We start from the raw sequence: 18231 nt of genomic DNA, 5'->3' as shown, positions 1-18231 counted from the left end.
TGTCTCCTTCGAGACCACGAGTTAAGCAGGGACAGAAACTGGTAATAATACTGTTGAGTCTGGTAATAATAAGTTCTGTGTAAGAGATTATTAATCAAACCATTGCATATTTAAGCTGAGTAAATAAGGTCATGAAAGCTATGGAACAAATAATTTAATATAGTTTCTGATCCTCAAAAATCATTTGTGTTGATGTAAATTAAATCCCTAATTCTAAAACTGGCCATGGTCATAAACTAAACTATAAAATTTTATTTAATTGTTGGCATAAATAAATTAGCTTCATTTATTCTTTGGGAGAAAATAAAGTTAATTCAAGGCATATATGTAGCTTATACGTATATATCTAATTATTAATTTTTGGCATACCATATCTAGATGGCACAACTTGATTATAGGTCATTTTGGGTACAGGAAGGAATTAATCAGAAAGGAAATTCTGCCTTATCTCAGTAAGGTGCTGGTCCTATTTATTTGCTTTAGTACTTATCACTTTTGAACTTTGTAGCCATGTCTTTGGTTTTGAATCTGAAATCTATATGAACTGTTGGAGAGAAGTTAATCTGAGTAGGAATTTTATTCTGTAAAATAGTGATAATAATGCCCATATTGCAGAATTGTGAATAATAAATGGTAAGGTTTATAAAGTAGCTAACATGTCAACGACCCAGTAAATTCCCAATAAAATTTCCAGCCGCCTTCTTTTCTTTTCCTCTTTTGCCTGCCAAACTTTTCATATCTCAAAATGTTCCATGTTCCAAAGGGCCTCCTCTCCGTTCTCCTTATCAGAGTGCTTACTGTCTCCACATAACTGTCTCAGCAAGGTGGTAGGAGAAAAGTAAGATGATTCACTCTGATGATTAAATAACAGTTTTTAAGGATGTGCTTTTATACTCTTACGTCTTTGAACTTTTTTGGCAATATAATAAAGTTCATTTTTTTGAGAGAGAGAGAGAGAGAATTTTAATATTTATTTTTTAGTTCTCGGCAGACACAACATCTTTGTTTGTATGTGGTGCTGAGGATCGATCCCGGGTCGCACGCATGCCAGGCGAGCGCGCTACCGCATGAGCCACATCCCCAGCCCAATAACAAAGTTCATTTTAACAAAAATCATTCATTCAAGGTGGAGAGATATTTTTAGATTTCTGGGATAAACACAAGTGGTTGCTCTAGGAGTCAGTTTTATTTCATTGCTTCTCTTTTTTCCCTTCATGTGAGTCACAGATAATGTAAAATTCTTTTTTCTTTATTTCTTTTCAGTGAACTGCAATAGCAGTTTTTTATGGTTTAGAAGCCAGGATAGGAGCCCAATGTGGGTTATTTTTAAGTGTCTGGATTTATTTGATCCAATTTATTTTATGTCACCTTATTCTGGGAGCTAATAAAACTTAGAACGTAAAGAAATCACAATAGAAGAAATCTCACAAATCCTCAGGAGGAATAGGAATAGGAGAAGTGGCATTCTGAAGAGAATAGCCCATTCCCTTGCTTACTTTCTTGCTTTCTGCTTCTTTCCTTTGGATTGTGAAAGTAATTTGACTTAATTTATGTGGCTTTTTTCCCAGATCTTGGGCTGAAGAGATTGTGCTGATTAAAGATTATGATCATGTGAGGACTGTAGTAAGCAGAGTTGCTTTGTATTTGGAATAGAATGCAATTTCTGTGCTGTGGTAATGCAGATCATCAACCTAGGTTAATGGCAAAGTGACAATATAGAAGTCTTTTATAGCTGTATGTACTGTGCAAAGACCTTGGGCATATCTGGCTAGATTACAGGTCATCCTGGAGCAAGTTTATGGTTGCATTCCTAGTCCCACATAATTTGTTATTTCATCCTCTGATGTTAAAGGAACAGAAAATATTCAGCTAAAAAATCTTCTCATATCCACAGCCAAAAAAAATCATAATCTCTTCTCCTAGTTGTGATTCATTTTAACCGCTTCATCCTACCCATGACAAGAGTTATGTCTAGTAATTATTCATATCTTATTGGGACTTTAACCACATCACATGAACTTTTATAAGAAAAGAGTAGAGTCTAGAACTTCTTAGATATGGGAATTTTTATTGAAGCAGAAGGAAGACATAAGTAAGGAGGTCAACATTGGATAGCCATCATAACTTGAGAATAGTTGGCACCATGTATATGATGAGGGGGAGTGGTAAGAAGGCAGTAGGAGATACTATTTAGAATAAAAGGTGAGCGAATCCAAAGACAAACCCTGGTGTTTAGCTTGGCCTTCTGATAGTGACAGTGGGCCACCAAAAATCCGGTATGTCTTCAGTCTGAGGGTAGGAAGGACCTCTGTGGCTGAGCTGAAATACAAATGCTAGTTTGGAATTCTTAGGCAAATCCAATATAGTCCACTCTTTTCCCTTCTGTTTTCTTCCTGTCTTCCATTGAAAGGTAGAAAAGAGAAATATCATAAAAGGAAGTGGAAAAGAGGATGCATCTCTACTCTCTATTCATTTTTATAGACCTCTGAAACACAACTTTAGATTTTTGCTATACTGTATATAGTTCTTTGAGACAACAGAAAGACAATTGTTCGTGTAATTGAAGTAAAATATACTCATTACTGGCATCATAGCATTAGAGAAGCTAACAGTTGTGGTAGTCCAATACATTTATGCCTCACCCATGAAAACATGTTTTAATTGTATGCGGTTTACACAGCTGAGGCAAATTATTATTCATTCACTGAATGGTTGCCCAACAGTTACTTGTTGAATAAATGAATAATAGGGTGGAGAGACAAACAGTATTAAATATACATAAACAAATATAGTCATAAGTTATAGGAAATGCTATGGAAAGATTATTATGGAAAATAATGAAGAAGGACTTCAGTGTTTTTCTTATGAACTTGAAAACCTCTAGTTTTGGTATTTTTTTACTATTGTTTTTAAATGTGCAATAAGCAGTTTTCATGTTTTGTATTACTATCAAAACTTGACAATCATTTATTTTCTTCCATTCTCTTCTTTTTCTTTTAGCATTTATTAGCCATTAAAACAAAAACTCTTTATCCTCTGTATGTGAAATTCAGAATGTATTCTAATCTTTATTAGATCTTTGGCCATAAATATTTGTTTATATTTCCAATGAATGAGAAGATCTAAGTGATCTTGTAGCAAAAACACATACTCATCCTACTCCCTTCTCTAAATGCCACAGTTTAGCCAGATGTAACGATTTTAATTATATATGTATAAAGTGGCAAATATAACTACTGTATAAAATCTTTTTCCATAGTTTTAAATTTATGTTAAATTTCCATTTAGATTGAAATTAATCTTTCAGATTTATCTAAAGGTAACGGAGTAGTAACTTTACAAAATCTAGTGTTCAATTGTGAGATTTGCTAGGTCTCATTTAAGAAAACAAAAAAATCCATCTGATAGGCATTCCTTTTGTCCTGGAAAGCTTAATTGCAAGTTATGTGTCTAGGTACCAACCAAGAACGAGAAAATTGAAACAGGTCATAATTTGGTTGTTGATTGAAAGTTTCCTTTTCTTAAATGCTGCTAGGGAAAAGGGAATTGCGTACCCTTATCTGTATTCTATCTCATTAAATATACTATAAAACACAATTTTTAAACCCTAATTAGCCCTGTTCATAGTTTTAACCAACGTTTAATTTATTTGTAGTGAAAGAGCTTTTTGTTTGTTTTATCAGAATGAACAATCGCATTACTACTATTAGCATTTTTAGCTAGATCACTACACTTCTCAATTGTAAATCTCAGTAGTAGGATGTGACTCTGTAGTGGTTAAGTGCCCCTGGGTTCAATCTCCAGTACAGAAAAAAAAAAAAAAAAAACACCCTGACTGTGTGTTTGTATCAGTGAAGGAACCCATTCTAAGTTAGAATTGACTTGCTCTTTGAAGGGGGTGGGCAAGGACTCCACACACAAAAGTCATCAATGGTGAGATTATTGACAGCATCTTATCATCTTCCATCTGAAATTTATTTATATATCAGTGGGAGATTTAAAAATAAATTTAAGGGAACATTGACTACTGTTAACCTCTTAGCCAGGGAGTACAGGTGAGAAGCCGTATAGTGCCTAAAATTTCTTTACACAGGTTTACAAAAGAATCCTGAAAATAAGATTTATGGTTGGAAAAAAATTGCTCTTTAGAGGAGATCTCCATTTTATGATGTTTGGACACATTTTCTCATGCAGGATAGTTTTCTTTGAGGGAAGAATATTTTGGGTTTTGTTACTTTGTTTTATTTTTTGTTTTCTTCAATATTAGTTTTCTTCAGTTTTAATTTGTTAAATTTCTCCATTTTAGACAAGTCTGGCTTATCAATCCTCTTAACTGAAAGTAAGATGTAAACTTTAAGTCTAGAATAAGGCAGTCCCTGGACTGATGCCACTTTCACTGTGAACCAGATTGTCATTCCTATCCAGAACCAGGCACTCATAAGTTCTGTAGCAGGCCCCCACCCTAGATCCTGCCCTAGCCCACTCTGATTGGATGAGGGATCCATGCTGGCCTCTCACCCTTCCTTCCACTTTAGCCCTGCAGGGCTGCATCCACTGTCTTTCTTAAAACCTGTTATTATCCAAAGTACAGGTATGAAGACGCGAATTGGTGTGAATATACTATGTATACGATCAGAGATATGAAAAATTGTGCTTTATATATGTAATAAGAATTGTAATGCATTCTGCTGTCATATATAAAGAAAAAAAACATAAAATAATATTTCACTAAAATGTTAAAAAAAAACTATGGTGGCCTAGTTGCTAACTTGAGCCTTGCTACGTGATTGAGGTTCTCTTACTAGTAGGAGATTATCACTAGCACATGGAATTTTGACATTTGGGTTTATTAAATTGTCTTCTTTCTTCATATTATTTATACAGATGTATTTTACCATAAGCAGTTATAACTTGACAAGAAAGTTCATGTGTTTTCCACCTTTTATTTGGCTTACAACTTCTTTTAACCTGTTTACTCCTTGTTTGAAAGGATTTAGTATATAACCTATTGTGTGTATTTAGCTTAAACTTATAAACTGGATAGACTTTTATCATCTGCTCTTTGTCAGCCTTTGACTACCTTCTTTCTACAAATTCATCTGTAAACATTTGAGTACCTGCTACATGCAAATCTCTCTGTATCCTTAAAGAGTTTACTGCCTGTACTTAATATGAAATTCTCTTCAAAACTTTATATATTTCTTGGGGGGGGGAGAGATATTACTGGGTGTTGAAACCAGGGGCACTTTACCACTTAGCTACATCCTCAGCCTTATTATTTTTTTTTAAAGACAGATTTTACTAAGTTGCTTAGGACCTTGCTAAGTAAGTTTCTGAGGCTGTCCTCTCACTTGCAATCCTCCTACCTCAGCCTCCCAAGCAACCAGGATTATAGGAATGCACTGCACTAGCTTTATATTTTAGTTGACTTTTTCCTGTCTTCTACAGCTCTTATATCCCATTCAAAGTATGAATATCAGTATGTCGGAAATAGGTAGACTACAATTTTGAATAGGATTTGTATGAGATTTTCTTTGTCTTATTGCAACATCTGTTCTGTTGATACACAGGATTTTATAAGAAGTTTTGGCTACTAATTAATTATTTGTCTTTGGGGAAAAGTCTCTTAACACTAGGTAATTTCACAGCATTGTAATTTATAAATTGGGATGAAAGTATATCAAAGTCCAACATACTTGAACTACCTGGAACCTTTGAACAATGAGTCATCCAAGATAACAGTTTTTTAGATTGTTATTCTTTTTAATACTTAATAGGATTAATGTCCTGTTTTCTTGACAGGAAAAGTTTTCTTTAAAAGTATTTTCCTGAAATGGAAGAAATTAGAGACCATCATGTTAAGTGAAATAAATCAAACTCAGAAGGTCAAGGGCTGTATGTTTTCTTCATATATGGAAGCTAGAGAGGAAAAAGGAAAAGAAAGGTGGGGTGGATCTCCTAAAAATCAAAGGGAAATCAGTAGAGAAAAGGGACCAAGGGATGGAAGTTGGGTAGGGAGAGGGGGAAGTCCTGGGAAGTGACATTGGCCAAATTATATTGTTATATTGTGTACATGTATGAATATGTAACAACAAATTCTATCAATATGTACAACTATAATGCACCAATAAAAATGTAGGAGAAAGAAAAGTATTTTCTTGGCCAGGCACAAAATAAAAAAAGAAAAAGGACTAGGAACCAGATATGGTGGCACAAACTTGTAATCCCAGCAGCCCAGGAGGCTGAGTCAGGAGGATCACAAGTTCAAAACCAGCCTCAGCAATTTAGCAAGGCCCTAAGCAACTCATCAAGACCTTGTCTCAAAATAAAAAGGGCTGGGAAATGTGGCTCAGTGGTTAAGCACTCCTGGGTTCAATACCTCATACTAGCACCCCCCAAAAAGTATTTTCCTAGCCAAGTGTGGTGGTACACACTTGTAATCCCTACCACCTAAGCGGCTGAGGCAGGGGAATCAGAAGTTCAAGACCAGCCTTCGCAACTTAGCAAGACCCTGTCTCAAAATATATAAAAAGGACTGGAGATGTAGCTCAGTAGTAGAAAGCCCTGGGTTCAATCCCAGGTACCCCCCCACAAAAAAAAGTTAAAATATTTTCCTGCTTTTATTATTTTGCAATCAGCATTTATTTGATATAGTATTAGTTATTTTAAAATGTACTTCACATTGCCATATTTTGTTATTTTGAAAAGATGGAATTTTTACTTCATATTCACATGGCAGAAAATTCAAATGGTACAAAAGCATATATAGTATAAAGTCATCCAAGTCTCCCAGCCAGTTCTCCTCACCCAAGGAAACCAGTGTTTTTTATAATCCTTACAGAGATCGAATTTTCAGATGATTATATTTTCTGTGTTATACAAATGGTAACATATTGTACATACTTTGTATACTTTGCTATTTTACATATAACACTGTGTCTTGGACATCAGAATAAGATTTCTTACTCTTTTTTTTCTTTCTTTGCTGTGCTGGGGATGAGACTAAGGGCCTTGTGCACAATAGGCAAGTGCTATACCATTGAGCTGCATCTCCAACCTGCTTTCTTATTATTTCCACAACTACATAGTATTGTGTTAAGGCTCCTACTAATCATTTGCTATTATGTACAATGTTTAATGAATAGACCCAGAGCATACCTTATTTTGCACATGTGCAACTCAGTTGGCATGTGTATATCATTCTAGAGGAGAAAGCCTGCATATGAATACTGCATATTTTAAAATTCTGTTTTTCTTTAGTCTGTTAACATGTGTTTATGGTAAATCCTTAAAACATTTCAAACACTACCAAAAAGAATATAAAGTAAATCCCCTAAGCTTCAGGTTCCATTTCCCATATGTAATACTTTCTTGTCTGTCTTACGACTATCAATTTTCCTGATTTTTATTTTTTCTTGAATAAATGATTCTCTGGTATCCCCACTGTCTGTGTCTGTATCAAAATTTATTCATTAAATTTCTCTTTGGTGGGCATTTAACATGTCCAGTTTTTTTTATAATAAGACAATCCTATAGTGAAAAAAAACTGTAGATATTTTTTTAAAGATGGAAGTGTACACAATATGCTGGTACACTAGTAGATTCTTAGAAGTAGAATTGCCAAATCAAGGAATATATGCATTTTAAATTTTGATTAGTTTTGCTAATTGACCTTCAGAAAAGGTAAAACCACACAATGTTTCCTCCAGTATAGGTTTGCTACCTCTGGATACTATCAAACTTTTTAATTTTTGCCAATTCAGTTGAAAGGGAGAAAAGGGATCAATTTTTTAATTTTAATTTCTTTTTTTATGACTGATTTTGAGAATTTTGACATTTCTGTTTGCTGTGAATTACTGTTTGTATTCCTTACTGGTTTTTCTTCTGGCTTACTTAGTTACTCATTTTTAAGTATACTTTCTTAATGTTAGGGAATTTGTCTGTAATTACAAATATTTTTCCCACTTTGTCATTTTTTTACCTTGTGTATAGTCTATAAATATTTGTCTACAAAATTTGACACTGAAGAGATAATGAATAGAGAGTAGGAAGTGGAGAGGTGGTAAATTAGTAGAGGATTCAGATCATTCAAATGGTAAATATTTTTTAAAAAAGAAATATTTTGTGACAAAAATTACAAAGTGCTCTTACCTTCCTAGAGAAAATAAAAATGTACAATATTTAATTAGTTGAAGTGTAATAAATGCTGAGTATATATTTGTTTTATATATTTTTCCTTCTAGAGGTTTTGTCAGCTATGATTAGTGTGCTGTTGATATATATACTTATGGGATTCCTCTTATATGAAGCTGTGCAAAGAACTATCCATATGAACTATGAAATAAATGGAGATATAATGCTCATCACTGCTGCTGTTGGAGTTGCAATTAATATAATGTAAGCTTGGCATTTTTTCACATTAATATTTTCAGATACTATGAACTTAGAGACTACTAGATGTGCATTCATATGGTGAAGTGATATTTTCACATATTTAAAATTATGTAGCATATTAATTTTTCTTATTAATTTTAATAAACTTTGAATATTACAAAGTCCTCTAGCTTGCTCAGGTGTACTGGGGTTTGGCTAAAAATCAGGAATTTAAGCAGGACAAAGTATTTTGTTATTTAACTTTTAGGATACTTAGGTGTTAAACTAGTTTTGGGGTTTTTTTTTAACTGCCAGTTTTTTTCCTTACAAGCCGCAAGATTATAAGTTGTACACTTAATCATTTATACCAGAGGTCAGGAAGTTTTCTCTGTAAAGGCAAGACAGTAAATATTTTAAACTTTGAGAGCTATGCAGCTTCTCTTTAGAAGCTGCAGCCCTGTGGTTTCAAAACAATAGCAATCATGTTCATTGTGTCAACAAATGAACATCGCTGTTATATGGTAAAACAGTATTTACAACAACAGTCAAACAAGATGGTCTTCTAATCATAGTTTACCAGAGGCTGTGTAGTGGCTTCTAGTCATACTTAAAATAAAATCAAAAGACCCTACCCTGTGTATAGCTCTCCAACTCATCTCCTAGCAGATTTGCTCACTTTATTCTGGTCACAATGACCATCTTTTTTCAAGTATATGGAGCACATTTTTATGTTACTATTCTTCCACCTAGAGCACTTTTCAACCATTTACTCTCTAACTTCCTTCAGGTCTCTGCTTAAATGAAATTTGAAAGAGGCCTTCTCTGACCACTTCCCCCACCCATTTTTCCATCCCCTTACAATGCTCTATATTTCTTCAAAGCATTTCACATCACCAGCTGTACATTATGTGTTTGCTTGCTTCTCTGCCTTCTCTACTAGAACATAAGCTCCGTGTGGGGATAGATATGTCTGATTCACTGTTTTGACTTAAGCACTTATTTACCTGATATAAAATAGGTTCTCAAATATTTATTAAATGAATGAGTTCCATGTTGCCTCATTTGTATCTGACAGTAACAAATATTTTTATCAATAATTGTTGAGAAAATAATAATATTTTCTTTTATTTTTAACAGAATGGGGTTTCTGTTGAACCAGTCTGGTCACCATCACTCCCATTCCCACTCCCTGCCTTCAAATTCTCCTACCACAGGTTCTGGTGGACATAGCCATGGGCAGGATAGCCTGGCAGTAAGAGCTGCATTTGTGCATGCCTTAGGAGATTTGGTACAGAGTGTTGGTGTGCTAATAGCTGCATACATCATACGATTCAAGGTAATATGATTTCTGATTTTCCTATTTTGAATTGTATTTAGTTTCAGCATTAAAACTAAAGATGATTTTTTTTTTTTATCAGTGTGCTGGACACCAGTGCCAGTTCTATTCATTTTGTATTGGTGTAAGTTTAATGGGCTATCAATAAGTATGGTTCCTTTTTTGGGGGAGGGGGGAACTGGGGATTGAACTTGGGGGCACTGGACCACTGAGCCACATCCACAGCCCTATTTTGTATTATTATTTTTTTTTAAGAGACAGGGTCTCACTGAGTTGCTTAGCATTTCGCTTTTGCTAGGGCTGGCTTTGAACTCATGATCTTCCTATCTCAGCCTCCTGAGCTACTGGGATTACAGGAGTACACCGCAGCACCCTACTTAGTTTCCTGTTTTTAATTGATGCATTATAATTATACACAGTAGTGGGATTCATTTTGCTATATTCATATGTGTATATAACAATTTGATCAATCTCATTCCTCAGTAATTCTGCTTACCTTCTCTCCCTTTGATCTTCTTGCCTTTACTCTACTTGTATCCCATATATAATTAGTGCATTATAATTGTATATGAAAGTGGGATCATTATGGTATGTTTATACATAGACATAGCATAATTTAGTTGATTTTTTTCCCCAGTACTTTCCCATGTCTATCCCCATCTCTTCTCAGTCCCCTTCCTGTTGCTCCCTTTGCTCTATTCTATTATCATGAGATCCCTTTTTATTCCTCCCTCTTATTTCCACATATGAGAGAAAACATTCAATCCTTGACTTTCTGGGTCTGGCTTATTTCACTTAGCATGATGTAATACATTTCTTTTTATTAGTAGTAAACACAATGGTACCACCTCACCAGGTTCAATGTTTTATGATTCTGGATAGAAGATTTAGAGAAGGCACAGAGAAGAATAATAGAACAAGTGATTAAACTTCTGGAAATAGTTTTACAATATCCAAGTTTTAATGTATTTTCTACCCAAGCTTTGGTACACCCATGTAATTCTAGTAATTTTGGAGGCCAAGGTAGAAGGATTGCAAATTTGAGGCCAACCTTGGCAACTGAGCAAAACCCTGTCTCAAAATAAAAAATATAAAGGATTGATAGAGTGCCCTGGGTTCAAGCCCCAGTTACAAACAAAATGGTATTCTTTAATCCTGTTAAAGAAAGCCAAAGAACAGGACATACACCTTGCTTTGCTTTACAGTATTTTATGTCTGTCCATATTTAATCTTATAACTTTGATCTTTTACCTTTTAGCCAGAATACAAGATTGCTGATCCCATCTGTACATATGTGTTTTCATTACTTGTGGCTTTCACAACATTTCGCATCATCTGGGATACAGTAGTTATAATACTGGAAGGTAAGATCTTACTAAAATCTTCACTGTGGGTTTATTCCTTCCCTAACAGAGATTGGGAATCAGAGGGACACTCTGGGTTAGAGGTATGACTTTTGCACATTACTGATACTTATTAGACTACATACATCAGCTTTTGTGTATAGCATATAAGGATCAATGCATTCTCCCATCTGTTACCCATTTTACCCTTATAATATCCAAGCAAAGTTGGTAAGGCATACTGTGGAGTAAGTTATCCCCATTTGCAATCAAGAAAATTGAGATTTAGAGGAATAACTTAACATAGTTAAGGTTATGCTGCTAATAAACTGTAGATTAGGACAAGAATGTAACTTTTGATTCTTTAATATTTTTAGTTGTCAAGGGACCTTTTTTTTTTTTAAATACAGTGCTGAGAATCAAACCTAGTGCCTCACACATGCTAGGCAAGCGCTTGACCACTGAGCCACAACCCCAGCCCTGACTTTTGATTCTTGATGTGATTATGGATAGTAATTTAGTTAATTCTTTAATTTCCATTTAACTAATGACTGACTTTGTTGGGTTTATAATATTCTTGCCTTACTGAGAATGTATAATCATGAAACTAAAAGTTCTCATCAGTATGCTTATCATTATCAAATATTCAACCTCCCTTTCTTTGTCTATCCTAGCTTACCTATTAAACTAAGTATTCTGGTTTGATTGGCATTCTTTTTTAGTGAGAATGAGCATTTTTAAAGTAATGTTAACCTCTCGTGTATTTCCTTTATCTTTTGTAAAATGTATATATAGTTTATCTTAAAGCATTAACATATTAAAATACATTTTAATACTTTAAAAGATATTTGTTTAAATTGATTTGGCAAGCCATTTTTTAATATAATGTAAAAGTTGTTTTTTTCTTTCCAAAGTAAATTTTACTATTAAATTATATATTCTGAATTTATAGGGGTACCAAGCCATTTGAATGTAGATTATATCAAAGAAGCCTTGATGAAAATAGAAGATGTATATTCTGTGGAAGATTTGAATATCTGGTCTCTGACTTCAGGAAAATCCACTGCCATCGTTCACATGCAGCTAAGTATGTTGCTAATGTAAATGTGGGTCTGCCTGAGGTTAATGGACTTCTATCTTTGGAATTAAACATCTGAGCTTATAATTAAGAAGATTTTTCTGATGAAAAGATTGAAGGGAGGAGTGAGTCTCTTCAAATGGTTAAGTTGCAGGTCAATATTGATGGCGGAAAAAGAATTTTTCTCTCCTTTTTTTCCCCCAGTTCTGATTCCTCTTATAAATTTTTTTTTCCTTTAAGATAAGACATCATATATTGGTCTTTACCTTCAGATCATAGGTGTTAAGTATATTTACCATGCTTTTTTCTTTTTTCTAGAAAAGCTAGGTTCTTGTGTTTTTTATTTGTCTTTTCACAGTTGATGCTTTTAATTTTGTATCAAAATAATACATGCATGTGGTTTATTTTTTTAAGTATATTTTAATGTCAAGCTTATAACTGATATCTGATATTCTTTCTCTACCTGAGAATGGACTGAAGAGATTGGAATAATAAGAAGCCATTCAGGATATGCAAACTGACTTAATTCTTTAACAGAATAATTTAGAGTGGTAACACTAAAACTAGTAAAAATTTGTTAATGTTGTTTTTTCCCCATATATTATTCATTAATGTGTAACTATGTACAATGAATAGTAATAATATTTTCTTGACATTGCAGTTCCTGGAAGTTCATCTAAATGGGAGGAAGTACAATCCAAAGCAAAGCATTTATTATTGAACACATTTGGCATGTATAAATGTACTATTCAGCTTCAGAGTTACAGACAAGAAGTAAACAGAACTTGTGCAGATTGTCAGAATTCCAGTCCCTGATTTTTTGTGTTTTGGGGTTTACTGCCTTATTTATCCTTCAGTCACAGACTTGAGAGCAATAAATGCAAACCTAAATGAGAAAATGGAATCCCTAACAGCTGTGTCCATATCAACCACCAGTCTCTCAAAACAATCACTCCAGCCTGACAATGGGAGTCTCTGTTTAATGGTAAAATGAGACTTCGCCATGATTTTAGGATGAAGATGTTTCCCATATACTGTTTACAGAATGAGATGTAATTCTACAGATACCTCATAGAAGACAATCCAAGACCATACTTCATTAATTTGACAAAGTACACATCTTAAAGGAAGCATCAGAATCAGTATTTGCATTTAAAAATACTTTTTAAAGGCCACTTTATATCAAGCCAGTGCTAGCAAACTAAGTTGTTGTTTTGTTTGTTTTGTTTTTTATTATGTAATCTTGACATCCAGCTTCTGGAATTGCTGCTCTCTTTATACAGAAATTATTTCTCAACAGATTTCAGAAAGTACTACTAATTGTCCAGAATGGAATAAGCATGTATTCCTAAGTGTTTCAGAAACATTTTATTTCACAAATAAGTCTTAATGTTATTGTTATACTTTATAAACAACTTTTTCCAGATATTACCAGGCTTTGAATCTCAAAGTTAACATTTTTGATTATTTGTAATCTTATCAGAACCAAATCTTTACATATTGTGATCACTGTCATTAAATTACTTAGGAAATATTTTCAGTAGAATTCTGAATGGCAGAAATTAGTCTTAAACTCAGATTACCATATGATTATTTAAAACAAAGAAGCAAGAATGGGGTGTGGAGTTTCAGATTTACATCTTCCCAAAATCACTTTTTGGTTTTAGAATTGATATAAGGACAGCAAAAGACTGCAAAATCTAAGTAATGATTCTCTGCCTGTTTAAGGACTGTCAACATTTTATACAGTTTGCTTGGTAGCTTGGTTTCTGCCCTCATTCCAGGTTATCTGTATTGTCCTTTCAGGGTAACTGTAGAGGGCTGAAGTTCAGTTTGTGATGCCCTCTATGTAGATTAACTACTACTCCAGAGAGAATGTCTGCTTTATGACAGAGGTTAGAGATTCTCAATGGAATCCAGAAATTCCAAGATATAATTTTGAAGTTTTCTAATATCATACCAGAAAGGTTCAGAGGTTCAGGAGGAAATACTACTTTAGGAAAACAAAAAGTAAAAGGTTTTTGACCTTATGTGTGTCTGTGTTTATTAAAACACTGGGATAGGGATGGGCGCTGAATCTGTGTTGTAAAGAGACAGCATAAACATTTCCAAACTGAAGACAATGTAACTGGCAACAGATGTATTAAAGTGGCAGCTATGAATATTCATGTTTCATTTTGTAGCCATTGGTTTTGAGATTATCTTTACTTACATTTGAAGTCCTTTTTCAAGGGGGACACTTTCTTATACTATAACCAAGTATAAGTATAATACTTATACTTGGTTATCTTATAACCAAAATAGTTATACTTCTTGGCTCCCCAGAAAATCAAAGTAACAATGTACTAGGCAAGTTGTGAAGTAAAACTTTAAATAGGTGTACAGATGACTTATACTATAAATGAAGAACAGGAAATAGAGTTCATTTTCATTAAACCTAAAATAAGACAACCTGTATTTACCTTAAAGATTGTTGGGAATTTATGGTATCATAAAAGGGTTGGTGATACCTAATAAAATTCAGTAGGTCTTGTTGAATTGAACTGTTATGGCAATCCATTAGAAAACTTATTTGAGCTTCAAAAATTTTAGAAGAATATAAACTTTAAGTCAAAATACTCTCACATATAGAAGTAACAATAAATGAGAGCCATTTCAGTGGACACCTGGGAATTTATGGGATTTAGGTATCTAGAAGAGAAAAGAAACCATACACATTATATACTAATAATTTTCCCATATCTGCAGAGCTTGTTTTTTGTAAATTTTCCTTTATCTTATATGGCTTTTCATATCAGTCTGTTCCCTAAAACATTATTTGATAAAACAGTCTAAAAATCCATTTGAGTATTGAAAAGGACCCTTTTGTAAAATGCAGACTTTTGTAAATTTTAATTACTGTGTTTTGCTTAAAGTAAGGTACACATGAAGTTTCCTGTGCTTTGTCTTTGTAAAAACTTTATTGGTTTCCTGTGCTTTGTCTTTGTACAGACTTTGTATTGTACTTTACTTAGTCTGCAAGATTTGAGAATTGATAGATTTCACTTTTTCTAAGTTGACAAAACCCACAGTAGAGGACATTAACTTAGCTGTTGTGACCAAGGACTGCACAGCTTCTAACAAAGAGCTTTGGTTTGGTCTCTCCTTCACCTATTGAACTACAACCACACTGGTGGTTATGCTTCTCAGCTAAACTCTCAAAGAGCTTTCTGTTGCCCTGTGAAACACGGGCTGAGTTGAACAGACACATAGCATTAGTAATTTTGTATTGGAAAAACGAATTACAAGGCATAACAGATCACAATGTAATAACTTGGCAGTTCTTCACAGTTACATGTTCTAATTAATATTTGCAAATAATCTGAGTTACTTGTGTATGCTGTGTATGTTAACCTGTGTTTCACAACTCTGGCCAGATGCAACCCTTTGATTTGTTTTAGGAAAAGACCTTTTGCTTCTCTAATGATCTTGCTGTTTTAAGAAATATAATGGGAGTGCAGTTGAAGAAGTCATATTTTAGAGGACTTTGATATGCAGAACTAGAAGCTGATGTAATTTCTTATGTAATATGAGCACAGATTTTTCACTACTATAGCACCTGTCAGTATTGTATGCCAAATCACTGGATTTCTTATTTTACTGTTTGTTTTCAACTTTGGGTGCTTTATTTCCATTCTCTACAACTAAGTTTCTTGCTCTTATGAGTCTCAGTGTTCTCTCTCTGGAACCCAGGTGTATTTATCTTTCGTAAAATCTTCTCAGACATGGTCAAGATCCAGTACGTGAGCTTCTCTCTCATTATAGTGTGATGAAAAACATTTTTTAGAGACAAGGCACTACTTAGACATGTGTTTCTAGGTGGGAAGGAATCTTTTTTTTTTTTTTTTTAGTAGCTGATTTTTACTGATTCATAGAGCAAGTGTTATGGACAGACTACACCATACAACCAGCTGTGAAGATAATTGCCAACAAGACTCTGGGTTGTGTTTCTCAACCACCCACTCTCAACATAGAGATAATAATTTGATTCTGAAACAAGCACAGTTCTTTTGTATTAGTTTATCATAATGAATGAGATGTTCTTACAGAATTGAATCCCTTTGAAATAAAGTTTTAGGCAATTTGCTCTTGATTGTCTTATATATAGTAAATTTAAAGTTACAGGATGTGTCCCTAGGTATAAGATTGGTTCATTTGGTTCAGTTTGTCTTTGAACCAAGCATAGTCATAAACGAACAGTAACAGCTCACTATATGCTTGTATGAAGGGGATGCTCAGAATAACTAAGGAAGCTTAATATCACTATAGCCAAAATACTGTTTCCAGACCCTAATTCCAGATCTATCATGTGAATCCTATCAAGCCAGGGCTTCAAATTGATTTACAGATTGCCAGTCAGGTATATTGTTTTTTGTTGTTAGTGGGAGCATGCAAATTTGAAGAAATTGGGTGGGAGTTTTTCAGTGTTTAATTGTGTGAGTGCACTTAGACCAGCCAGTTTGAGTTCTCATCTGCCTACAAAGGGTTTTAGCTGCTCTTCCAGTCACATTGTCAGGACCAACAAACATTTTCTAACTTTTGTTAAGGCTGCAAAACATTTATGAAGACTTTCCCAGGTAAATCTAAGACAGTGTCCATTTAAATAGTGCAATTCAGAATATTTTGAAATACAACACAAAATTGAAATTTGCCAGTATATCAGCTTTCCACCTGAAAGATACTGTACATTTGGAAAGTTTATGCTTCTCAAATCAATGTTATTTAATAAGCCATATCACGTTTTAAGAAATTGTATATACTTTTCCATACGCCCCTTCAGAAACCAGGTATTTTGCATATGATTGATTTTAGAAAGATTTTGAAGCTGGGGTTTATTCATGTAATTAAGATCAAAGTATATGTATATGTATATGTATATGTATTGTATTTGGAATTTTCAAATTGGAATTTCTTATACATTTATTAAATAAAGTGTTGTTTTGCCATGTGGTTTATTAAAAACTGAAAATATCCAGTCCCTTAAATTTTTGTTCTTTTCGTTAATTAATGTTTGTGGGCCTTAAAACATATTCTTAAAATGTATTTTCCAATGTTTTTTCTTTTATCTAATTTTATAATCTCAGAGTGCATTGCCCTCTTAAATTTTTAAGAAATAACCAACTAGAGAAGTGATGGGAGGGGAGGGGAGGGGAGGGGAGGAGGGATAGGAAGGGCAGCAGAATACAACAGACACTAGTATGGCTGTAGGTATAAACGTGGCTGTTTAACCAATGTGATCCTGCAATCTGTACACGTGGAAAAATAAGAATTCATACCCCATTTGAATCAAATGTACGATAGGTCAAGATCATTGTATTTTCTTGAGCAACTAATAAAAAAAGAAAAGAAAATTTAAGAAATAAACCCCCCAAAAAAGTCTTCCAGAGGATAAAAAGAGATTTTAAAAGAATCTTTTGCTTGCTGTTAGTCACTCGTAATGCCCTTCCAATCCCAGAAACATTGGCAGAAAGGAAGGGCAGAAGCCGCTGTGAAAATCCAAGTGGTTGAGGGCCTTCAAGAAGTCTGATCAGAGTAACAGTGTGGTCCAGGGGTGAGCAAACTCCCTCACAAGCCAAATCTTGTATGCAGCTTGTTTTGTGTGACCCAAAAGCTAAAAATGCTTTTTACATTTTTAAACTCTTTTGTAATGTAGAGTAATATGTGAAAATTGTGTGAATTTTAAATAAATAATAACTCTAAGTCATAAAGTGTCATTGGAAATCAGCAAACTTGTCCAATTACATATAGTCCATGGCAGCTTTCATGTGACTGTGGCATAGTTGAGTAGTTGTGACAATATAAAATATTTACTATTTGGAACTTTGTAGGGGAAAGTATGCTATCCCTTGTGTAGTGTGTTTTGTAACATTTTAAGGCTAAAACACTACTTATGGATGCAGTAAACTCTTCTGGAACCCACTTGGAATTTTCTGTGACTGGTGAATATGAGGCCAGTTAAGTTACCAGAGGGTCTTTTCTTTCCTTGACCTTTTTTATTTTTTATCTCCCTGTGGGTTTGGGCAGAAATCATAGCAGATAAGTTGCATTGATAAATACATATT

The 18231-nt window shown here is 33.9% G+C and overlaps 1 protein-coding gene across 1 annotated transcript in view; it reads left to right on the top strand.

Moving 5' to 3' along the window:
* The window catches only part of Slc30a4 (solute carrier family 30 member 4), a 30514-nt gene extending 13360 nt beyond the window's left edge, over positions 1 to 17154 (top strand). Inside the window, exons 3-7 of the mRNA XM_026392118.2 lie at positions 8244 to 8397; positions 9511 to 9709; positions 10968 to 11073; positions 12005 to 12139; positions 12792 to 17154. Coding sequence (XP_026247903.1) covers positions 8244 to 8397; positions 9511 to 9709; positions 10968 to 11073; positions 12005 to 12139; positions 12792 to 12946 — 749 coding nt within the window. The 3' untranslated portion in view covers positions 12947 to 17154. The remainder of the gene's footprint in view (positions 1 to 8243; positions 8398 to 9510; positions 9710 to 10967; positions 11074 to 12004; positions 12140 to 12791) is intronic.
* Positions 17155 to 18231: the final 1077 nt, after the last annotated feature.

This window comes from Urocitellus parryii, chromosome 6 (genome assembly GCF_045843805.1).
Source record: "Urocitellus parryii isolate mUroPar1 chromosome 6, mUroPar1.hap1, whole genome shotgun sequence".
Classification (NCBI taxonomy): Eukaryota; Metazoa; Chordata; class Mammalia; order Rodentia; family Sciuridae; genus Urocitellus; species Urocitellus parryii.
The sequence above is the reverse complement of the archived record's forward strand: the minus strand, read 5'-3'. Positions and strand labels throughout refer to the sequence as shown.